Below are 18,431 nucleotides of genomic sequence, written 5' to 3'. Positions count from 1 at the left end.
GGCACCCCTTCACCCCTTTCTTTGTGCGCCCCCCCAACCCTGCCCCCCTGCACCCACCCCCACAGCCGATACTCCGAGAACCAATGTCAATTCTGAAATCGTAAAGGGGGACCCACAACTCCAGCTCCTGGCAAATTTGACATAGCGGTGTGGGAAGAGGATACGTTTTTGGTCATAATTTGAAGCCGCTTTTTGTATCTAGCAGAATGGGTTTCTCTGCTGCTCGGATGGGACAAGACAGCAGATAAAATGCTTCCTGCAGCATCTCCGGACAATGGTACCCAGAACTCCCAGCTCTCTGCCTGCCCTGCTCAGCCATATTCATGCCTCTGCCCTCACAGAACGGAGCCAGGATCTCGCTCTTGATACGGGCAGGAGGGGCTGTGTGTGAGAAAAGCACCTCTGGTCATGTGCGAAGTAGGCAGGGAGGAGAGGCTGGGGAAACGAGCCTTTCTTGCAAAGACGGACGCCAAAGCTCCAGCTAACTGAAAGCCCCACGACCCTGACGTGTGGCGGGAGAGGCGGGTGGATGGAGAGGCATTGCCAAGGCCAGAGGCCACTGTACATGCTCAAGGGGACCCTTGTCGGGACACAGGGCACGGGACGGAGGGTGCTGAAGAACCTTCTCCAAAAGGAGGTGCAAGTAAAAAAAAGATCCTTGTCTGGATCTGTGCTTTGTATGTGCACTATCAAGTTAGTTCATGGCATGTGCAGAGGGCTTTGATTTTGGATGTTTATGTGTGTGTGGTGTGTGTGTGTGTGTGTGTGTGTGTGTGTGTGTGTGTGTGTGTGAGAGAGAGAGAGAGAGAGAGAGAGAGAGAGAGAGAGAGAGAATCATAGAATAGCAGAGTTGGAAGGGGCCCATAAGGCCATCAAGTCCAACCCCCTGCTCAATGCAGGAATCCACCCTAAAGCATCTCTGACAGATGGTTGTCCTTAGATGAGGGAGTCTCCAGATGTTTTGGACACTGCCAGAAGCCTTTGCCAGCATGGCCAATGGCAGAGGTGTTGCTAGGATTGTAAAAGATTTGGGGGGTCTATTTTTTTCCCCATTGGCACCAATGGAAGTTCATTTCTTTTTAAGTGTCAAGTGGAGGGGGGATTTATTTTTGAGTGGGTTGCAGGGTTAACCCTCGCCTCCGCAACTGCAATCTCCCTGGGAATCCCCCACCGGCCCCGGCAGCTAAGGTTAGGAAAACCTCCCCTTGGCCGAAAGGAAAGGCATTCTCTAAGCTGAATTGCCGTGCATGGGGTGGTAGCAGCAGCCCCTGCAGCATGAGAAAAACCTTCCGTTGACATCCGTGGACACTTAAGGCTCTGTGAAAGAAACCCAGGGCTGTGGGAAATAGCGTCGGGGCCTGGTTGCCATCAGCCCAGGCCTCGCAACGCCCCTGGTCAATGGTCATGAACAGTGGGAGTTGAAGTCCCAAACATCTATTAAAGACTTGCTTCCAGAAAGAAAATAACAGCTTTCGGGGATGTGGTCATGATTTGTTAAAGCAACACATCCCCCTTCCTCCAATTTGGGGCCAGGATACCCTAATAAATTATCTATAGACACCAAATCGACCTGAGATTTCCCACTGAGGCCTCCTTCGTGTCACCAGGTAACGGCACATAAGTGGGGCCTTCTCGGGAGTGGCACCCACCCTCTGGAAAGCTCTCCCACGTCTGGCTCATGAGGTTGCCAGCTTCCAACCTCTCTTGAAGATGTATCGGTTTACTCCGGCTTTCCCTGACTTGTAATTGACCAGGATGCCACCCTCTTTTACTGAGTTTCATGCCATATTTTTCAGGTACTCGTTACTTCATATTGTTTTGATGCTGGTTTTAAAAATATGAGATGACTGCTATTTTTATGGAAACAGCTTGGAGGGGTCTGAGAGTCATTTCGCCCCCAAAGGCGACATCCTTGTGTATCGGTTCCCCCAAACACCCCCCAAGACGTGGGCAGACGTTGCCCAATCTAGGCCAGCTGGCTAAGCCGAGTGATGGTTAGTAGCTGGCGGCGGTGGAGAAGCGTGTAGGAAAGAAAACGACACGCTCCTGGTAGATAAACGGGGCTATCTAAATGCTAATTCCGCCCGTTGGCAGCGGTTCTGCGGGAATGCAGGGAGGTCCTCAGCATGCCCAAGCCATGCACACTTCCCAAAACGAGAGCTTCTCTCCCAAAAGAGCCTGGGCTGACCCACGCCAGAGAGGAAGGGAAGGTATGTGGCGCCATAGCTCAGTGGAGAGACACCCTGCTTTGCATGCAGACGGCCTCGGGTTTGATCCCCGGCCTCTCCAGGTAGGGCTAGAAAAGTCTCCTGCCAGAAACCCTGCAGAAATCCGTGTTGACAATACTGGGCACGGTGGATCCATGGTTTATATTGACTCAGCTTTCTGTTTCCTTACTTAAATCAGTCCTTTAGGCAGAACCATTTATTGGGGGGCTTTTTTTTAGAGAAACGACGGAAAAACCCTGGCGAGCTGCTGCTGCCAGTCAGTGTGGACAATACTGCGCCAGATGGAGCGAAGGTCTGACTTGGTCTAAGGCCGCTTCCTGTGGCTGTTTCTAGCCAGCTCTCTATGCCAGCATCTCTCTGAGGAGAATGCAAGATTGGGAGGTAGGGTTAAAGCTGCAGGAGCCCTGCCCTCTTTTATATCTGGTCACACTAGGCAAGGCTCCTGTAGCTTTAATGGTTGTGATGAAGAGGGAATTTCACCAGGTGCTGCAGGCTTACAAAGGACACCTGCCGAAATTCCCTTTTCAATACAACTGTTAAAAGATACAGGTGCCCTGTCCTCCTTTCCATATGGCCACCCTAATAAAACATACCGTGCTGCATTTTCAGAGCATGTGAAACACCCTTTTATAACCCTAGGCCTTTATTTATATTTTAATAATAGCACTTTTAGAATGGTTGTAGATCAAAAGCAGAATATGAGCCAACAGTGTGATATGGCTGCAAGAAAGGCAAATGAGAGCCCCCTCACTCCTGCTACCAACTGTCTCTGCAGAGGCCACCAGTGAGGGAGGAAGCAGCAGCCAGGCACCTCTCCACCGTGCCTGGGTCCAGCTCCAGCTGAGAGCCCCCTCCCTCCTGCTGTCAACTGTAGCTGCTGAACTTTGCAACTAAGATTGTAGTGCCTGAATTTGCTTTCCTTTCCCCCCTCTTCCTCCTCCCTCCCAATCCCCTTTCCTTTTGTGTCATGTCTTTTAGATTGTAAGCCTGTGGGCAGGGACTGTCAAGAAATACTTTTGTGAGCCGCCGTGAGAGCCTTTTTTGGCTGAATGGCGGCATAAAAATCCTTAAATAAATAAATAAATAAATAAATAAATGCTATTTTGGGCTGCATTAATAGAAGTATAGCTTCCAAATCACATGAGGTACTGGTTCCTCCCTATTCGGCCCTGGTTAGGCCTCATCTAGAGTATTGCGTCCAGTTCTGGGCTCCACAATTCAAAAAGGACGCAGACAAGCTGGAGCGTGTTCAGAGGAGGGCAACCAGGATGATCAGGGGTCTGGAAACAAAGCCCTACGAGGAGAGACTGAAAGAACTGGGCGTGTTTAGCCTGGAGAAGAGAAGATGGAGGGGAGACATGAGAGCACTCTTCAAAGACTTGAAAGGTTGTCACACAGAGGGTGGCCAGGATCTTTTCTCGATCCTCCCAGAGTGCAGCACACGAAATCACGGGCTCAAGTTAAAGGAAGCCAGATTCCGGCTGACATCAGGAAAAACTTCCTGACGGTTAGAGCAGTACAACAATGGAACCAGTGACCTAGGGAGGTGGTGGGCTCTATTCCCACACTAGAGGCCTTCAAGAGGCAGCTGGACAACCCTCTGTCAGGGCTGCTTTAGGGTGGATTCCTGCGTTGAGCGGGGGGTTGGACTCGATGGCCTTGTAGGCCCCTTCCAACTCTGCTATTCTATGATTCTGACTTTGAAATAGGATCGTTTTAATACTGCCTTCCTCTGTGTTGTTTTGAGTGGTGCGTCTTGCGTTCATGACCATGAATGCCGTTCAATCAAAACCAATCAATAGATAATACATTCTTATTGGCAGTTGTCTTATTGGCCGTTGCTGTTGTTAATGTAAGCTGCCCCGTGAATTTTTAAACATGTTATTTCAAGAAGGTTGGGAGCACCCGTTTGTTGATAGACAAGTGGAAACTGTCACAAAATGTTGCAGTTTATCTCCACCTGTTAGAAGGAGTGGCACGGCACTCTCCTGTTCCATTCGGCACCCGGAAGATGGAGGGAAGAGGCAACACACACACACACACCACACACACACACACACCCTTTCCCCAGCTTTCTCCTCACCAGTGGATGCTGGTGGCTCTGATATCAGTGGGATGGTGAATCTGCTTCGGGTTTTAATCAGAACCCTACAACAGGCAATGAGCGAAACGGGTGTGGTCGTTAACGTCTCCCGAAAACACGCAAATGCTAAATGTGACCGTTGGAGGCAATTCCATGTAGCTCAGTTATTTGTTAAACAGGCAGCCAATGAAAATGTTAATTTTTTTAAAAAAAACCACGTGCCTGCCAATTGATTATCATGCTCAGTTATGCTGAATTAAGCTTTCGCCGATTAATCTATTGATTGGGCGGCTTTTAAGATGTTGTGGACGGGTGGTGTTTTGATTGCTGATATATCCCTGTTTGTTTCCAAAGCATTTTGGGCCTGGGACCTGTGCCCACCCCAGAACTGAGAAGAACGAGTTTTATCCTCAGGTGCTTTCTGTAGTATCCTTTTCACCAAGTTCCTGGAGGAGAAGGCTATGCGCTACCTCCGATATCAGCCAATATTCACCAGGGAACATGGGCGGGAGGGTGCTGTTGCACCATGTCCTGCTTGTGGGTCCCTGGACAATGGCTGGTTGGCCACTGCGTGAACAGAGTGCTGGACTAGGTGGGCTAGATAGATACCACTCTTCAAATACTTAAAAGGTTGTCACACAGATGAGGGCCAGGATCTCTTCTCGATCCTCCCAGAGTGCAGGACACGGAATAACGGGCTCAAGTTAAAGGAAGCCAGATTCCGGCTGGACATCAGGAAAAACTTCCTGACTGTTAGAGCAGTGCGACAATGGAATCAGCTACCTAGGGAGGTTGTGGGCTCTCCCACACTAGAGGCCTTCAAGAGGCAGCTGGACAACCATCTGTCAGGGATGCTTTAGGGTGGATTCCTGCATTGAGCAAGGGGTTGGACTCGATGGCCTTGTGGGCCCCTTCCAACTCTGCTATTCTATGATTCTATGACCCTTGGTCTGATCCAGTATCTTCTTAGGCCTTTTGGAACTGTTCTGAATGACACCGTGTGCGAATGAGTTCCAGAGGCTGGTTCTATTTTGAATAACCCCACAATTCAGCCCTCTCTGGAGAAAACTCCACCACCAGACATCTCTGCTGCTGCCGACTTCAGTAGCCTGCGGTGACGGGTGGACCTGTCCTGTGGCTCTAATGGCTGGAACAAGGGGCCGTAGCTCGGGGGTTAAAGCGCATGCTTGGCAGGAGTTGCAGGGCCGGCCCTACCATGTGGCAGGGTGAAGCACTTGCCTCAGGCAGCAAACGCAGCAAAGTGTCAGCAAGGTGTTGGGAGGAGAGGAAGTGCTCTTTGCCCCCTAAGTCAGCCTTCTGCCTTCAGGTGTGGTGGAAGATTCTGCCCCGTCATCCGCGTTGAAGGCAGATCCATCTGCCAATCTGATTCTCTTGGCTCTCATCGCTTGCCCCGTTTCCTGGCAGTGATCCTGATCAAGATCACACGCTCTCTGTGTGTGGAGAGAGAGATTTTAACCTCCCCCCATCTTGTGATCCTGATTTCAGGGTAGAGAGGGGGTAAAGTTAAAGCCTCTTTCCTTCAGAGATCCTCTGTGTGTGTGTGTGTGTGTGTGTGCCTGTGTGGCTTGCGTCTGTATAAATGGGTGTGTCTGCCCCTCGGGGGTCTGTGCACCCACCCAACTCCAAAACATTGCATACCCATGGTATAGACAATACTGAGCTTAGATGGACCGTATGGCTTAGCTCATTATCATCATCATCAACAGCGTCTTTATTTGCCTTTATCATAGAATCATAGAATAGTAGAGTTGGAAGGGGCCTATAAGGCCATCGAGTCCAACCCCCTGCTCAATGCAGGAATCCACCCTAAAGCATCCCTGACAGATGCTTGTCCAGCTGCCTCTTGAAGGCCTCCAGTGTGGGAGAGCCCACAACCTCCCTAGGTCACTGGTTCCATTGTCGTACTGCTCTAACAGTCAGGAAGTTTTTCCTGATGTCCAGCCAGAATCTAGATTCCTTTAACTTGAGCCCGTTATTCCGTGTCCTGCACTCTGGGAGGATCAAGAAGAGATCCTGGCCCTGCTCTGTGTGACAACCTTTCAAGTATTTGAAGAGTGCTCTCATGTCTCCCCTCTGTCTTCTCTTCTCCAGGCTAAACATGCCCACTTGTTTCAGTCTCTCTTCACAGGGCGTTGTTTCCAGACCCCTGATCATCCTGATTGCCACAGGCCATCCCAATAAAAATGGATAGCAGAATAAGGGAAACAGTTTAAGCAAAATGTGTGGCCCTCTGGACCTTTCGGCCGACAACTCCCATGAGCCCTCGGCGCTGACGGCGCTGGGCTTGGGTTGCTGAGAGCCAAAATGTCTGGAGGACCAGCCCTGAGCTAAGAACGTCTTTCAGCCCTAGCAAACGGGGCAACCCCGTAGCTGAGGAAGGGTTAACTCAGTAGAGAAAGCAATTTCCAGAAGACAGCCTCGGGCTGTAGCTCAAGGTCCTAGAACTGGAGATGGGGCAGGAGGCCTCCTACATGCTCCCTTTAAATGCACAGCGCATAAAAGAAAACCCCACGACAACGCTGCCTGGATTCTATTTCTACTGGATGACCCCAAGTTTGAGTGTCTGGAGAGAGAGGAGGGGGGGGCATAGTTTCTCTCTCTCTCTCTCTCTCTCTCTCTCTCCCCCCCTCCCTCTCTCCGTGGGTTTAGGAGCCGCTCTTGCATGCACAGAGCTCAACCTTCTCCAGGCGAGGCGGACTGAGGTAAAGCCGCTGCAGAGGCGTGCGCAGCTGCTGCAGAGGCCGGCTTCATGAAACGGCAGAGCTGTGTGGGAAGGATGCAAAGTGCCAGGCTGCAGCCAGAGGGGGCCCTCGTGTCTGAGCAGAGGCGCATAGAGCAGCCGTCGCGCGCAAAGACCAGGCAAGGCCACCGGCGAGAGGCACAAACACGCAGCATCATTTGCCACTGGGGGGCAGCGGCTAGTGGGGTCACCGGGGGGGGCGGGCTTTGGACCCAGTTCCACACCCAGATCTGGGGTGGGATTCTCCACACGCAGCCAACAGCCCAGTCTCCGGGGGTCTCCATTGCTCCACAGCTGCAGCGTCTCGTATGAAGCCCACCCCACCCTGACTGGAGGAGAGGGGTTTATACAGGAGACTTCGTAAGTGAATGAAAGACGCTCACGCCAGGGTTGGCGAAGGTGGCATTTGGGGGGCAGGGAGGGGCACTCCAGGTGTGCACACCACAACTCCAGCTGTGCGAAGGAGCCCAGAGCGTGCCTCAGAGGCAAACACAGGATTATTCAGCGGACGGGGAAGAGGACTGTTGGCACATGCAAAAAGGCCCTTTCCTCCAAAGCCAGTCTAGGAAGGCCCAGGAAGGGGAACACGTCTGCAGGAATGACAAGCGACAAGGAATTTTCCTGTTTACGCTGGGCTTTGTTTTATCGGGAGAAACGGGTCTTTATCTGATGGCTGCGTGTTCTCCGCTGCACCTGTCTGCTTTATTATATTGTGGTGTGCGTGTGTTTAAAGAAAATGGTATCTAAATTGGTTTTAATTGTTGTTAGCTGTGTCGAGCGGTGCGTATGCACCAAAAGGGCGGGGTACAGTAGAAGCTGTTGGCTCTGACGTCAGAGGGGGAGGTAAATCCGCTCTGGGTTTCAGCCAGAGCTCTCCAAGGTGAGCTCCTTTAGAGTTCTGACTCAAACCTGGAGTGGATTCACACACACACACCCGACACTGGAGGGGGTTTACATTTTTGTTTCAATAAATGGGCATAAGTAGCTGCCTGAGTCAGACCACAAGTAAATCAAGCTCACTGACTGGTAGCATCTCTCAGGGGTCATAGAATCATAGAATAGCAGAGTTGGAAGGGGCCTACAAGGCCATCCAGTCCAACCCCCTGCTCAATGCAGGAATCCATCCTAAAGCAGCCCTGACAGATGGTTGTCCAGCTGCCTCTTGCAAGGCCTCTAATGTGGAAGAGCCCACAACCTCCCTAGGTCACTAGTTCCATTGTCATACTGCTCTAACCGTCAGGAAGTTTTTCCTAATGTCCAGCCGGAATCTGGCTTCCTTTAACTTGAGCCCGTTATTCCGTGTCCTGCACTCTGGGAGGATCGAGAAGAGATCCTGGCCCTTCTCTGTGTGACAACCTTTCAAGTCTTTGAAGAGTGCTCTCATGTCTCCCCTCCATCTCCTCTTCTCCAGGCTAAACATGCCCAGTTCTTTCAGTCTCTCTTCATAGGGCTTTGTTTCCAGACCCCTGATCATCTTAGTTGCCTTCCTCTGAACACGCTCCAGCTGGGACTGGTTCAATCGGGACCCGCAGAGCTGCCGGGAATTTTTGGATTCTCCTTGGGGACGCGGCTCTGGAGACCGGCACTTCCAAATCGACCGTTACTTCTCTGATGGAGAATGATAGGCATGATACGTTCTGGGATGTGGAAGGGAGTGTTTAAGGCACACTCCCAAGCATCTGTAGACAGAAAAAAAATCTCCTACAATTCCCAGCATGCCCCAGGCTAGTTTTTTTTTTTTTAAAAAAATCAGGCTAGTTCTCAGGCTGGTCTCTAGCCTTGTTACCAGGAGCCATTCAATCACCTCTCTGACCTGTCTTGTGATCCGAGCTGAGCTAAGCCCAGCATGAAACGGCAGCCTCAGTTCTGACAGAGCAGCTCCCTTGCCCTGCTGGAGTCAGGTTTTCTTCTTCTCCTTTTCGCGCTCCCTCTCATTCCCTCCTCAAGCTGCCTCCCGTCTCCTCTGTGATGGGGCAGCCTCTGCTTAGCTGGTAGGAATGGCAGGTTCTGATTCACGACATCCCCCCGCCTCCTCGCACTAATCCCAGTAGCCACCAAGTGCTAAGATCTGACGAGATCACAGCGAGAGCTGATATGGCTGCAGGCGTAACGCAGATAGCAGGGGAAGCGATGGCAGGAGCAGAAGACGTGGTGAGAGGAAGTGGGAGGGAGCACTCTGGGTCAAGTCCCCGAACAAAAGGGCCTTCTCATCGGTGGCACTGGTGGGGGGGGGGCGGTTTGGTGGAAAACCCGGGAATCACCTTATGGGGGCGTGGATGTGTGGGCAAGAGAGAGGGAAGGCAGTGTGGCCCCTGGAAACTTCAGTGATTGGTCGGTATAGGAATCTAAAGAAATAACGCTGCTTGCTTTGCCGGCCTGTTTGTTTCCAAAGCCGATTCAAGGTGCTGGGTTTAATCTACAACGCTTTACACGGCTCAGGAACGCTATGCTTAACGGAACGCCTCTCCCGGTATGAACCTACCTGGCCAGTATGATCAACATATGTGCTCTTCCTCTGCGTGCCTCTTTCCGAGGGAGCCTCGGAAGGCGGCAACGAGGGAGAGGGCCTTCTCAGTGGTGGCCCCCTCAATTATGAAACTGAAACAATGTCCCCACTGAGGACCGCCTAGTGCTAAGACTGTCATCTGTTCGAAGCCAGGTTAAGGAACCGAGCCCACTGACCTCTGAGCCACCAGCTTCCATTGTACTAACTTAGGCACCTCGTCCATCTAGACCAGTATTGTCCACACGGATTGGCAGCAGCAGCTGTCCAGGTTTTCAGGCAGGGATTTTTCCAGCCCTACCTGGAAATGTTGGGGATCAAACTCAGGACCTTCCACATGGAAGCTACAGTCTTAGGGTGACCCTATGGAAAGGAGGACCGGGCCCCTGTATCTTTAACAGTTGCGTAGAAAAGGGAATTTCAGCAGGTGTCATTTGTATATATGGAGAACCTGGTGAAATTCCCTCTTCATCACAACAGTTAAAGCTGCCCTTTTTAAAAATCTGGTCACTCTAGTATCGCTCCTGCAGCTTGAACTGTTGTGATGAAGAGGGAATTTCACCAGGTTCTCCATATCCACAAATGGCACCTGCTGAAATTCCCTTTTCTGTGCAACTGTTAAAGATACAGGAGCCCAGTCCTCCTTTTCATAGGGTCACCCTATACAGTCTTTCCCCAAAGGGATCCTCGGCATCCTTTTCTTTTGTCACAAAAACAAGTTTGTCTCCAAACACCAAAGCCGGAAACTGACATGGGGTCAGTGCCTCTGAAAGACGCATTAAGGCAAATTTGCATTTTAGTTTAGAAAGCAACACTTCTCTCCTACCGCCACCCCCCCACCAGCCCTTCTCCATTCTGCTGTGCCCAATAACAGCGTTCATATACAAGAATAAAGAATAAAAAAACCCAACCCATCTACGAGGCACCAAACTCTAAGGCTTGTCGCTTTGTTTTCAGAGCCATTGCAGAAAGATCTTCAAACTTCAGAGGCTTTTAGAGTTTTGTTTGATGTTGTTATTTTACCCCCCCCCCCCAACACACACAAAGAGCTGCTCTCAGATCTTTTCTCTTTTTTTGGAGGGAGGGGCAGGAGAGGAAAAACTCATCCAACCCTCTTAATTCATATCAGAGACACAGACTGGGAAAAGGTGTGTATGTTTTGCAGCACGGGACTTTTGTAGCCGCATAGAACAGAGGTGCGGAAGGTCTTCTATCCCGAGGGCCGCATTTCCTCTCCCGGGGGCCGCGTTCCAGAATAGGGGGCAGGGAGACAGAGGGAGTGGGGCCTGAAATATTGAAAACACCGCCCTATCTTAGTTTCAAGCTCTTTGTGCCAGTAACTGAGCCCCGGAAGAGGCATTTCAAGCTTTTAACTGTATAAAACTGATTGAGGGAAAGGGGGCGTCACCACTTGACCCCCCTTCCCCCAGGAGGGCAGGATTGGGACCCCAGGCCTCGGTTCATCACTCCTGATACAGACAATGCAGAGTCTAAAAGACGTGGGGTTTGGAACAGGAGATCTGTGGATGAACCGATGGACTTGAGTCTGTGCAAACATCTGGAAAGGCTGTGCGTCTATTCAGTGTTAAAATCAAACAAAATTAGCATTCTGAAAGTTGAAGAAATGCAAGCTAATTGAGCTGATTTGCAAAACTCCCTTTCCTCTCTTTTTGCACATTTTATTCGGCAATATATATATATATATATATATATATATATATATATATATATATATTTAAAAAAACCTCTTTGGCACAATCTGTTCTGGTTCCTCAGAAGTTATAGGCCAACTTGCTTCTGAGCCATTACCCACATGCTTCCAGACATATCTTTGCAGCCATACGGACTAGGAACTGGCTTTTTTAAAAAAAAATGGCTGAAGTGACTAACGGAATAATTGTGACCTTTCCCTGTTGCCATAGTTGTTTCACTTTGATGGACAGTGCTGTATATTTTTCTCTCTATTTCTCTTCCTTTTCTACAACATTTTTGTCATTAGGTATTGCTATGCCGATGAGGTGTCTTTCTTTTTTGTCTATAACTCTTATGCTGGGTCGGTTGCAAAGTATTGTATTGTCCATATGTATTGTCCTGTCCCAGTATATTTTAGGGTGTGCATTTTCCAAGATCGTTTCGGGTGAGTATGTATAGTATGGTGTAGGTTGTGTGATGAGGTTGAATTTGATGGTCGATTGTTGGTGAATTATTTTTGCAGCTGTATTGTGTCTGTCTGTACAGTCCATTCCTGCCAGAATTTTGCATCCTCCTGTTACATGCTCTATTGTTTCTTGGGATTGATGACATTTCCTACATGAATCTGTTGTTACACTCTTAGCTTTTATGAAGTATTTTTGGTAGTTCTTGGTTGCTATAACTTGATGTTGTATGGCTATTAGGAATCCTTCTGTTTCAGGAAATAGTTTGCCCTTCCTGAACCATTTGTACAATTGTTCTTTGTTTCTTTGTGGTTTCTGTATTATATTGCTACCCAAGGAGTGCTTTATTGTGCCCATTTTTCTTTTTTCTCTGCGAGTTTGAGTGGTCGTGTTTGGTCTTCGTTTTGTAGTGCTAGGTTGAGGGGGTGTAATTTTTATCTGCTTTTATTATGGCTTTATGAATGGGGATGATATTATTATTATTATTATTATTATTATTATTATTATTATTATTATTATTCACCCATATGAACCTGGCTGGGATGTAACATCAGCATCAGAAACCTGTTCTCAGGCCCATTGTTACTAAATATTTGATTGACAGCTGCCAAAAGTAGGGCCTTTTTTCCCGTGGTTCCACAACCCTTTAATTCTCTCCCAGAATAAGTCAGCCAGGCTCTTTCCCATCTTGATTTTAGACAAGGAAGTCTGCACGCATGTCTGGGTGAATACCAGTGTGTGTGTGTGTGAGAGAGAGAGAGAGAGAAAGTGTGTGTGTGTGTGTGTGAGAGAGAGAGAGAGAGAAAGAGAGAGATATCTGGTGTATGTCTTGCTACTGGGCTGTACTGGTTTCAGCTAAGAAGTTGAATACTTTTGTCTCTGCACAAGGACCCCTGGAGCTGAATGCCATGTCAGGTAGCGGCAGTGTCTGTGCATGTACGGAGCTGCATCTGCACACAAGGCCCAAGGCAACCCCCTCCCCCCTTCTGATGTTGGGTTTGCCCCGGGGCCGGGAGGACGGAAAAAGACCCACCAGTACTCGGCTCGCACTCCTCCAGGTCTTCGTCGTCGCTTGGGCACTCGGCCGAAGCCACTAGGAGGTCATCTGTGTTCTACGGAAAGAGAAACAGAAATCTTGCCGTCAGTGGGAGGGAAATGCCCGCCTCTACCCCATCCCTTCCCAACTCCCTAGCCCCCTGCCAGGGGATCAGCACTCCTTCTGAGTTCTCTTGTCCCCTCTTTGAAGGGATGGTAGCTCAGAGGTAGAACCTTTGCTTCGCAGGCCCAGACTCCCAGGTTCGATTCTCGACCTCTTCAGACAGGGTAGCAAAAATGCCTGCCAGAACATTTGGAGAGCCTTGCTGCCAGTCAGAGTTGCCAATACTGGGCTAGATGGACCCAGGGTCTGACTCAGTAGAAGGCAGCTAACGACGACCCTCTGTCCCTTCTTCAGTGCGTGCCTCCCAATTTTAGTTTTTTTTAAAAAGGTTTTGTTTTCTATAACGGGGAGGCTGTCGTGTTGCAAAGCGAGGTGTGCCTTCCAGCGCCATCTTCGTTTGGGTTCAAAGGAGTGATATTGGCCGTAGCTAGACCTAAGGTTTATCCCAGGATTGTCCTGGGGTCAAACCTGTCCATCTAAGTCCCACACAGGGCATCCAGCGCTCAGGCAGGGACGGACCTGGGATGATCCTGGGATAAACCTTAGGTCTAGCTACGGCCTTGGTGTTTTGGAGCTTAGACCTCACCTCTGCCTTGGACTTTGGTTCTTCGGAATGCTACTTTTCTTTTAAGTCTTACTAGCTTGCCTTCTGGGAAACAAGTGTTTTGAGACTGACCCTGCCCTCCACAGCATCCTTCACATAGAAGGTTCCAAAAGGCAAGTGAGTCAAGAAGAAGCCCAACCTTCCCTAATCTAGACTACATCTGCCATCATCCCCAGGCATCTTGGCAAGGGAAAGGCCACCTTAGGCCTCGAGGCCTGCAGGACCCCACGTAACACAAGGTGGAAGCAGAGCATTACCAAAGACCCTTTCTTTGGAGATGGCAACAAGGGCCTTTTTGAACGTGGCACCCAAATAATAGAACAAGCTCCTTGAAGTGGTGTGTCTGCCCCCTGATGTCATGCCCCTGATGGCCTAGAGCTCCCTGAGTGGAAGTTCTCAGAGGAGCAGTCTGTGCCCAGGGACCATGAGGCAGATCAGAGGGATGCTGGATCCTCAGGAGAGACAGTATCCGAACTGCCTCCGAAATATGCAGAGAGCCTGAAACTTTGATTCAGAGGCAGAAGCCAAGCTACAGCCTTACCGGACCCTACAATGAAGACCACTGCCTGCCTTGGGAAGGGTTACTCATGAGTAAGACTCTCCTCATGGGTATGATCTTCTCTCAGGTGGGATTTTGAATGCTTAGGCTACAAAGCCTTCCGTGCGAAGTACAGAGTTCCAGGGAAATTGTCTGTTGCATTCCCCGGGTGCCTTCTGCTCTCTGTCTGTGGGCTTAGGTCAAGCGAGAAAGATAACTTCCTGACCAACTAAAACAGAAGAGAAATAAATAAATAAAAAACCCAGGAAAGAACTGCAAACTGTACTCACCAGTAACAGGTTTACAACGATAAAATAATCTATAAAACGTAGCTCAAATTGCACAGCGCAAGGTTTTAAAAAAAGAGAGGCAATTACCGGATAGCAACTGAACCAACTTCACAATAATATACAAGGGTTACAAGGGCAGGGGGAACCTATAACAACCCCGTTGGAAACTTTGTAGTCTCAAATTACAGGGGCAATTGGTTGAACGTGTTTTGACTGCCTCTTCTCCTACCGTGGGCCATTTAGGGACACGGTACTTCTAAATGTGGAATCCCCAAGGTGGTGGGTAATTCGAGTGATGCTTGCTGCTTTTACATCTGGATTTAAAAGCTTCATTCTGACCCGACTGGTCTGAATTAGGGATGTGGGAGGAGTCCATTTTTTTGGGGGGGGGGAGCTCAACCCCACCCTGTGCGTCGATTCGACATCTGCCAGCTGGTCTGAGTTACACCAGTGGTCAGATTTTCCACCTTTGCACAGTAGATTTGGATCTGTCAAAGGGCCAGATTTCCCTGTGACGGACAAGAAAAAAGGAAAGGAACCTCTCATGCAAGCCCTTGAGTCATTGCTGACTCCTTGAGGGATGCCTGCTTTCGCTGACATTTTCTTGGCAGACTTTGTAACGGGGTGGTTTGCTGTTGCCTTCCCCAGTCGTGGCTACCTTTCCCCCAGCTCGCTGGGCGCTCATTTTACCGACCTCGGAAGGATGGGAGGCTGAGTCGACCTGAACCGGCTGCCTGAGAACCAGCTTCCGCTGGGATCGAACTCAGGCCGTGGGGGGAGTTTCGGCTGCAGTAACTGCCGCTTAACACTGCGCCACACGAGGCTCTTCTGTGACAGACAACCCTACCCTAAATAGAGGAGTATTTTCACAGCATCCGCTCTTCTTTGCAAATGTCCCGAGGGGTATTATTTTGCCCACTGGATATTTTGGATCCAGGCTGAAGCTGACATTTGGAGTCCTATAAATCTGCCATTGAAGACCAGCCGGCCCGAGAGTTTGCCAAGCGACAACCTCCAAATTAGATTACTGCAATGCCCTCTACGTGGGGCAGCCTTTGAAGACGGTTCGGAAGCTGCAGCTTGTGCAAAACGCAGCGGCCAGATTGATAACTGGAACAAGGAGGTTCAAACATATAACACCGATTCTGGCCCGCTTGCATTGGCTGCCTGTATGTTTCTGAGCCCAATTCAAGGTGCTGGTTTTAACCTATAAAGCCCTGAATGGCTTGGGACCACAATACCTGATGGAACGCCTTTCCCGACATGAACCTACCCATACACTGCGCTCAACATCTTCTCCGAGGGAAGCTTGGAGGATGGCAACAAAGGAGAGGGCCTTTTCGGTGGTAGCCCCCAGACTGTGGAATGATCTCCCCGATGAGGCTCGCCTGGCACCAACACAGTTATCTTTCAGGCGCCAGGTCAAGACTTTTCTCTTCTCCCAGGCATTTAACAGCATTTAACAATGCTAAGTTTGTTTTTTAACGGACCCCAGAACTTTTGTTTTGAAATAGATACTGTTGTTTTTATGTTTTTGATGGTTTTAAATTTTGTATACTTTTTTAATGTTCATTGTTTTTAACTTTTGTAAACCGCCCAGAGCGCTTTGGCTATGGGGCGGTATATAAATGTAATAAACAAACAAATAAACAAACAAACAAACCCAAAGGCTGCCCTTGCAATTTGGACCTGTAAAGTTTGCAACAAGGTTGTGCCATGCTTTCTCTGGCCTTACAAGCCTTGTGTATCGTTGTGAAAGTGGTTCAATTTCTGCCTTTTACTTTCAGCTTTTATTGGGCACGTTTAGCGACGTTTTCTAAATTACGTTATCGTTCTAACACTGTTTCCTGTGTGGAAAATTTGCCGTTCTTTCCTGATCTTGTATTCATTTCTCCTCTGTGTGCTTAGACCAGAACGTCTTGCCTTCTGAATGTGGGTAGTGTGTTGTGTGAACGGCCCTTCAGTGGTTGAGTGTGGGTTGTTGCTGAACCATGGTTGCTTGTTGAACCGTGGGTTAGCCCCTTGTCTGAACCCAGGACATTTCCCACAGGGTGGCTTGTGGAAACGATCCTGAGTTCAGACAACACGCTAACCCATGGTTCAACAAACAATCCACAGTTCAACAATCCACACTCCACCAGTGTGGGTTATGACTGGTGTGAACCCAGTCATAACGCTGGACTTGGAATGGGTTTGGAATCTCTGCTCTGCCATGAAACTGCTGGTAGCCACCTTCTCTCTGTGAGGTAGGCATTTCGGTCTACCTCACAGGGACGTTGTGTTGATAAGAGTAGGATAACCCCTTTTCTTTGGAGGAAGGGTAGGACACAAATGTTAATTTAATCATTGTAAGGTGTGTGTGTGGGGAAACACCAGTGTGGAATGCCAGATGAAAGGGGGTCTGGGAGGGGCCTGTTTGGCCTCCTCTCCCTCCCTCCTTTTCCCAATCAGTATTCTGGAGGGGGCACTGCGCGGATCAAGCCCAGCGTGTCGGAGTTAGCATAACAAAGGCTTGGACAGGAACCTGGGGGCATAGAATCAATCACCAGGCCGTTCCAACAGGCGGAATATAAATGAGGCTTGGGAGACAAACGCTGGCAGGAGAGAAACGCCCCCTTTGCCTCCCAGCCATCTTTGCTGCTGCCGCAATGTCCCCCCCCCCCCATCAACTGCCCCTTGTTGTGCTTGGTCTTGGCAGGAGCTTTCTTCTTTCATTTAGCACCCGGCAGATATATGGAACCAGCAAAAAATCCCCTCCCCATTTTTCCCAGTTGCCTCCTCACCAGTGGTGATGCCTGTGAGTGCCGATGCCTGTGGGGACATAAACCCACTCTGGGTTTTAGTCAGAACCTTTCCAAGGTCTGAATCCAGCTTCCGGGAGCTTCTCCGAAACTGAATTCGGCTTTTGGGCTGAAAGAGGCTTCCCCACCCCCCTCCAATGTATAGCAACTGGAACCTTGAAACCTGGAACCTATTGGGCGCCCAGATTGTGGCGTTGTACTCAATGTGAACCGGGGGGGGGAGGGTTCTTGCTCTGCAAGTCCAACTTGTCATCACTCTATAGTGATGAACATAGGAAGTGGCTTCATCCTGAGCCATCTAACCCAGTGTTGCCAACACCGGCCGGCAGCAGCAGCGCTCCAAGGTTTCAGGCAGGGTTCTTTCCAGCCCTACCAGGGGTCGAAACTGGGACCTTTTGCCAGCAAAGCAAGGGCTGTACTGCTCAGCTACAGCCCTCTCCTAGAGGGGCAGTCCATGCCAAACCCTTCTTCTGTTCCAGGCGTGACACGCTCTGATTTGCAGTGCGCGACACGCTGACGCTGCCCGCGGGGCTGTGAGAGACGGCTGCCCAAAGCGAGATGCACAGCAGAGCTTCGCGCGATCTCTCTCCCCGCAGCTGTGCCAAGTGGCCGGCAGGAAGTGGCTGGAGGAGCGTGGAGGACCCTTGGGAAGAGAAGAGCTCTCACCGGAGAGGCCCTCGAAGAGACGGGTAGCGAACACAACACCCCGCCTGGGAGAAGAAGAGAGGTGAGCTCCCCGCGGTATTGGGAGCGGAAAAAACAGGAAGGCTCATTCTTGTTGAAATTCTCTAGACTTTGCTTCACAACTCAGGCTTGTCCTCCGTTGCCGTTTTGGGGTTCGGTTCGGATGGGCAAAGTCAGGCCTTTCCCCCAAAGCTGGGCCTTCTGAGAAAGTTGTGCCTTTTCCTAGAGACTGGTGGACACTTCTGTGGTTGTGAACGGGGCGTTTCGAAGTGCTTTGCAAACTGAGAAGGAACTCTCATACGTACCTAGAGCCGTGCCTCCTTCCAACCCACATCCCACGCGATGCTCTGGAAAAAGAGCCAGCTGGAAGGGGATGGCTTTGGGCAAACTGTGCCTGGAGGGAGCAGACCAGCCTTACTAAAACCTGTTGGCCTCTAGAGGTGAGGACTACAACTCCCATCATGCCCCATGTCAAAACCGTGATATTTTGGAAAACCAAAGGAGCAGTGCTAAGCTATACACCCAGTCCATCAGCATTCCTCAACCCAGTGTTGGCTGACAACTCCCAGCATGGCTAGGGGAAACTGGGAGTGGTAGTCCAACACCTCTGGAGCACACCGGATG

At 50.0% G+C, this 18,431-nt stretch overlaps 1 protein-coding gene across 2 annotated transcripts in view; it reads right to left on the bottom strand.

Annotated features, from left to right (window-relative positions):
- NRXN2 (neurexin 2) overlaps positions 1–18,431 on the bottom strand; it is a 250,888-nt gene that overhangs the window by 2,461 nt on the left and 229,996 nt on the right. For both annotated transcript variants that reach the window (XM_063146186.1, XM_063146185.1), the window contains exon 18: positions 12,765–12,843. In XM_063146186.1, coding sequence (XP_063002256.1) covers positions 12,765–12,843 — 79 coding nt within the window. The remainder of the gene's footprint in view (positions 1–12,764; positions 12,844–18,431) is intronic.

The sequence above is a fragment of the Elgaria multicarinata genome, chromosome 21, assembly GCF_023053635.1.
Source record: "Elgaria multicarinata webbii isolate HBS135686 ecotype San Diego chromosome 21, rElgMul1.1.pri, whole genome shotgun sequence".
NCBI lineage: Eukaryota > Metazoa > Chordata > Lepidosauria > Squamata > Anguidae > Elgaria > Elgaria multicarinata.
This window is presented reverse-complemented; position numbering and strand designations above follow the sequence as displayed.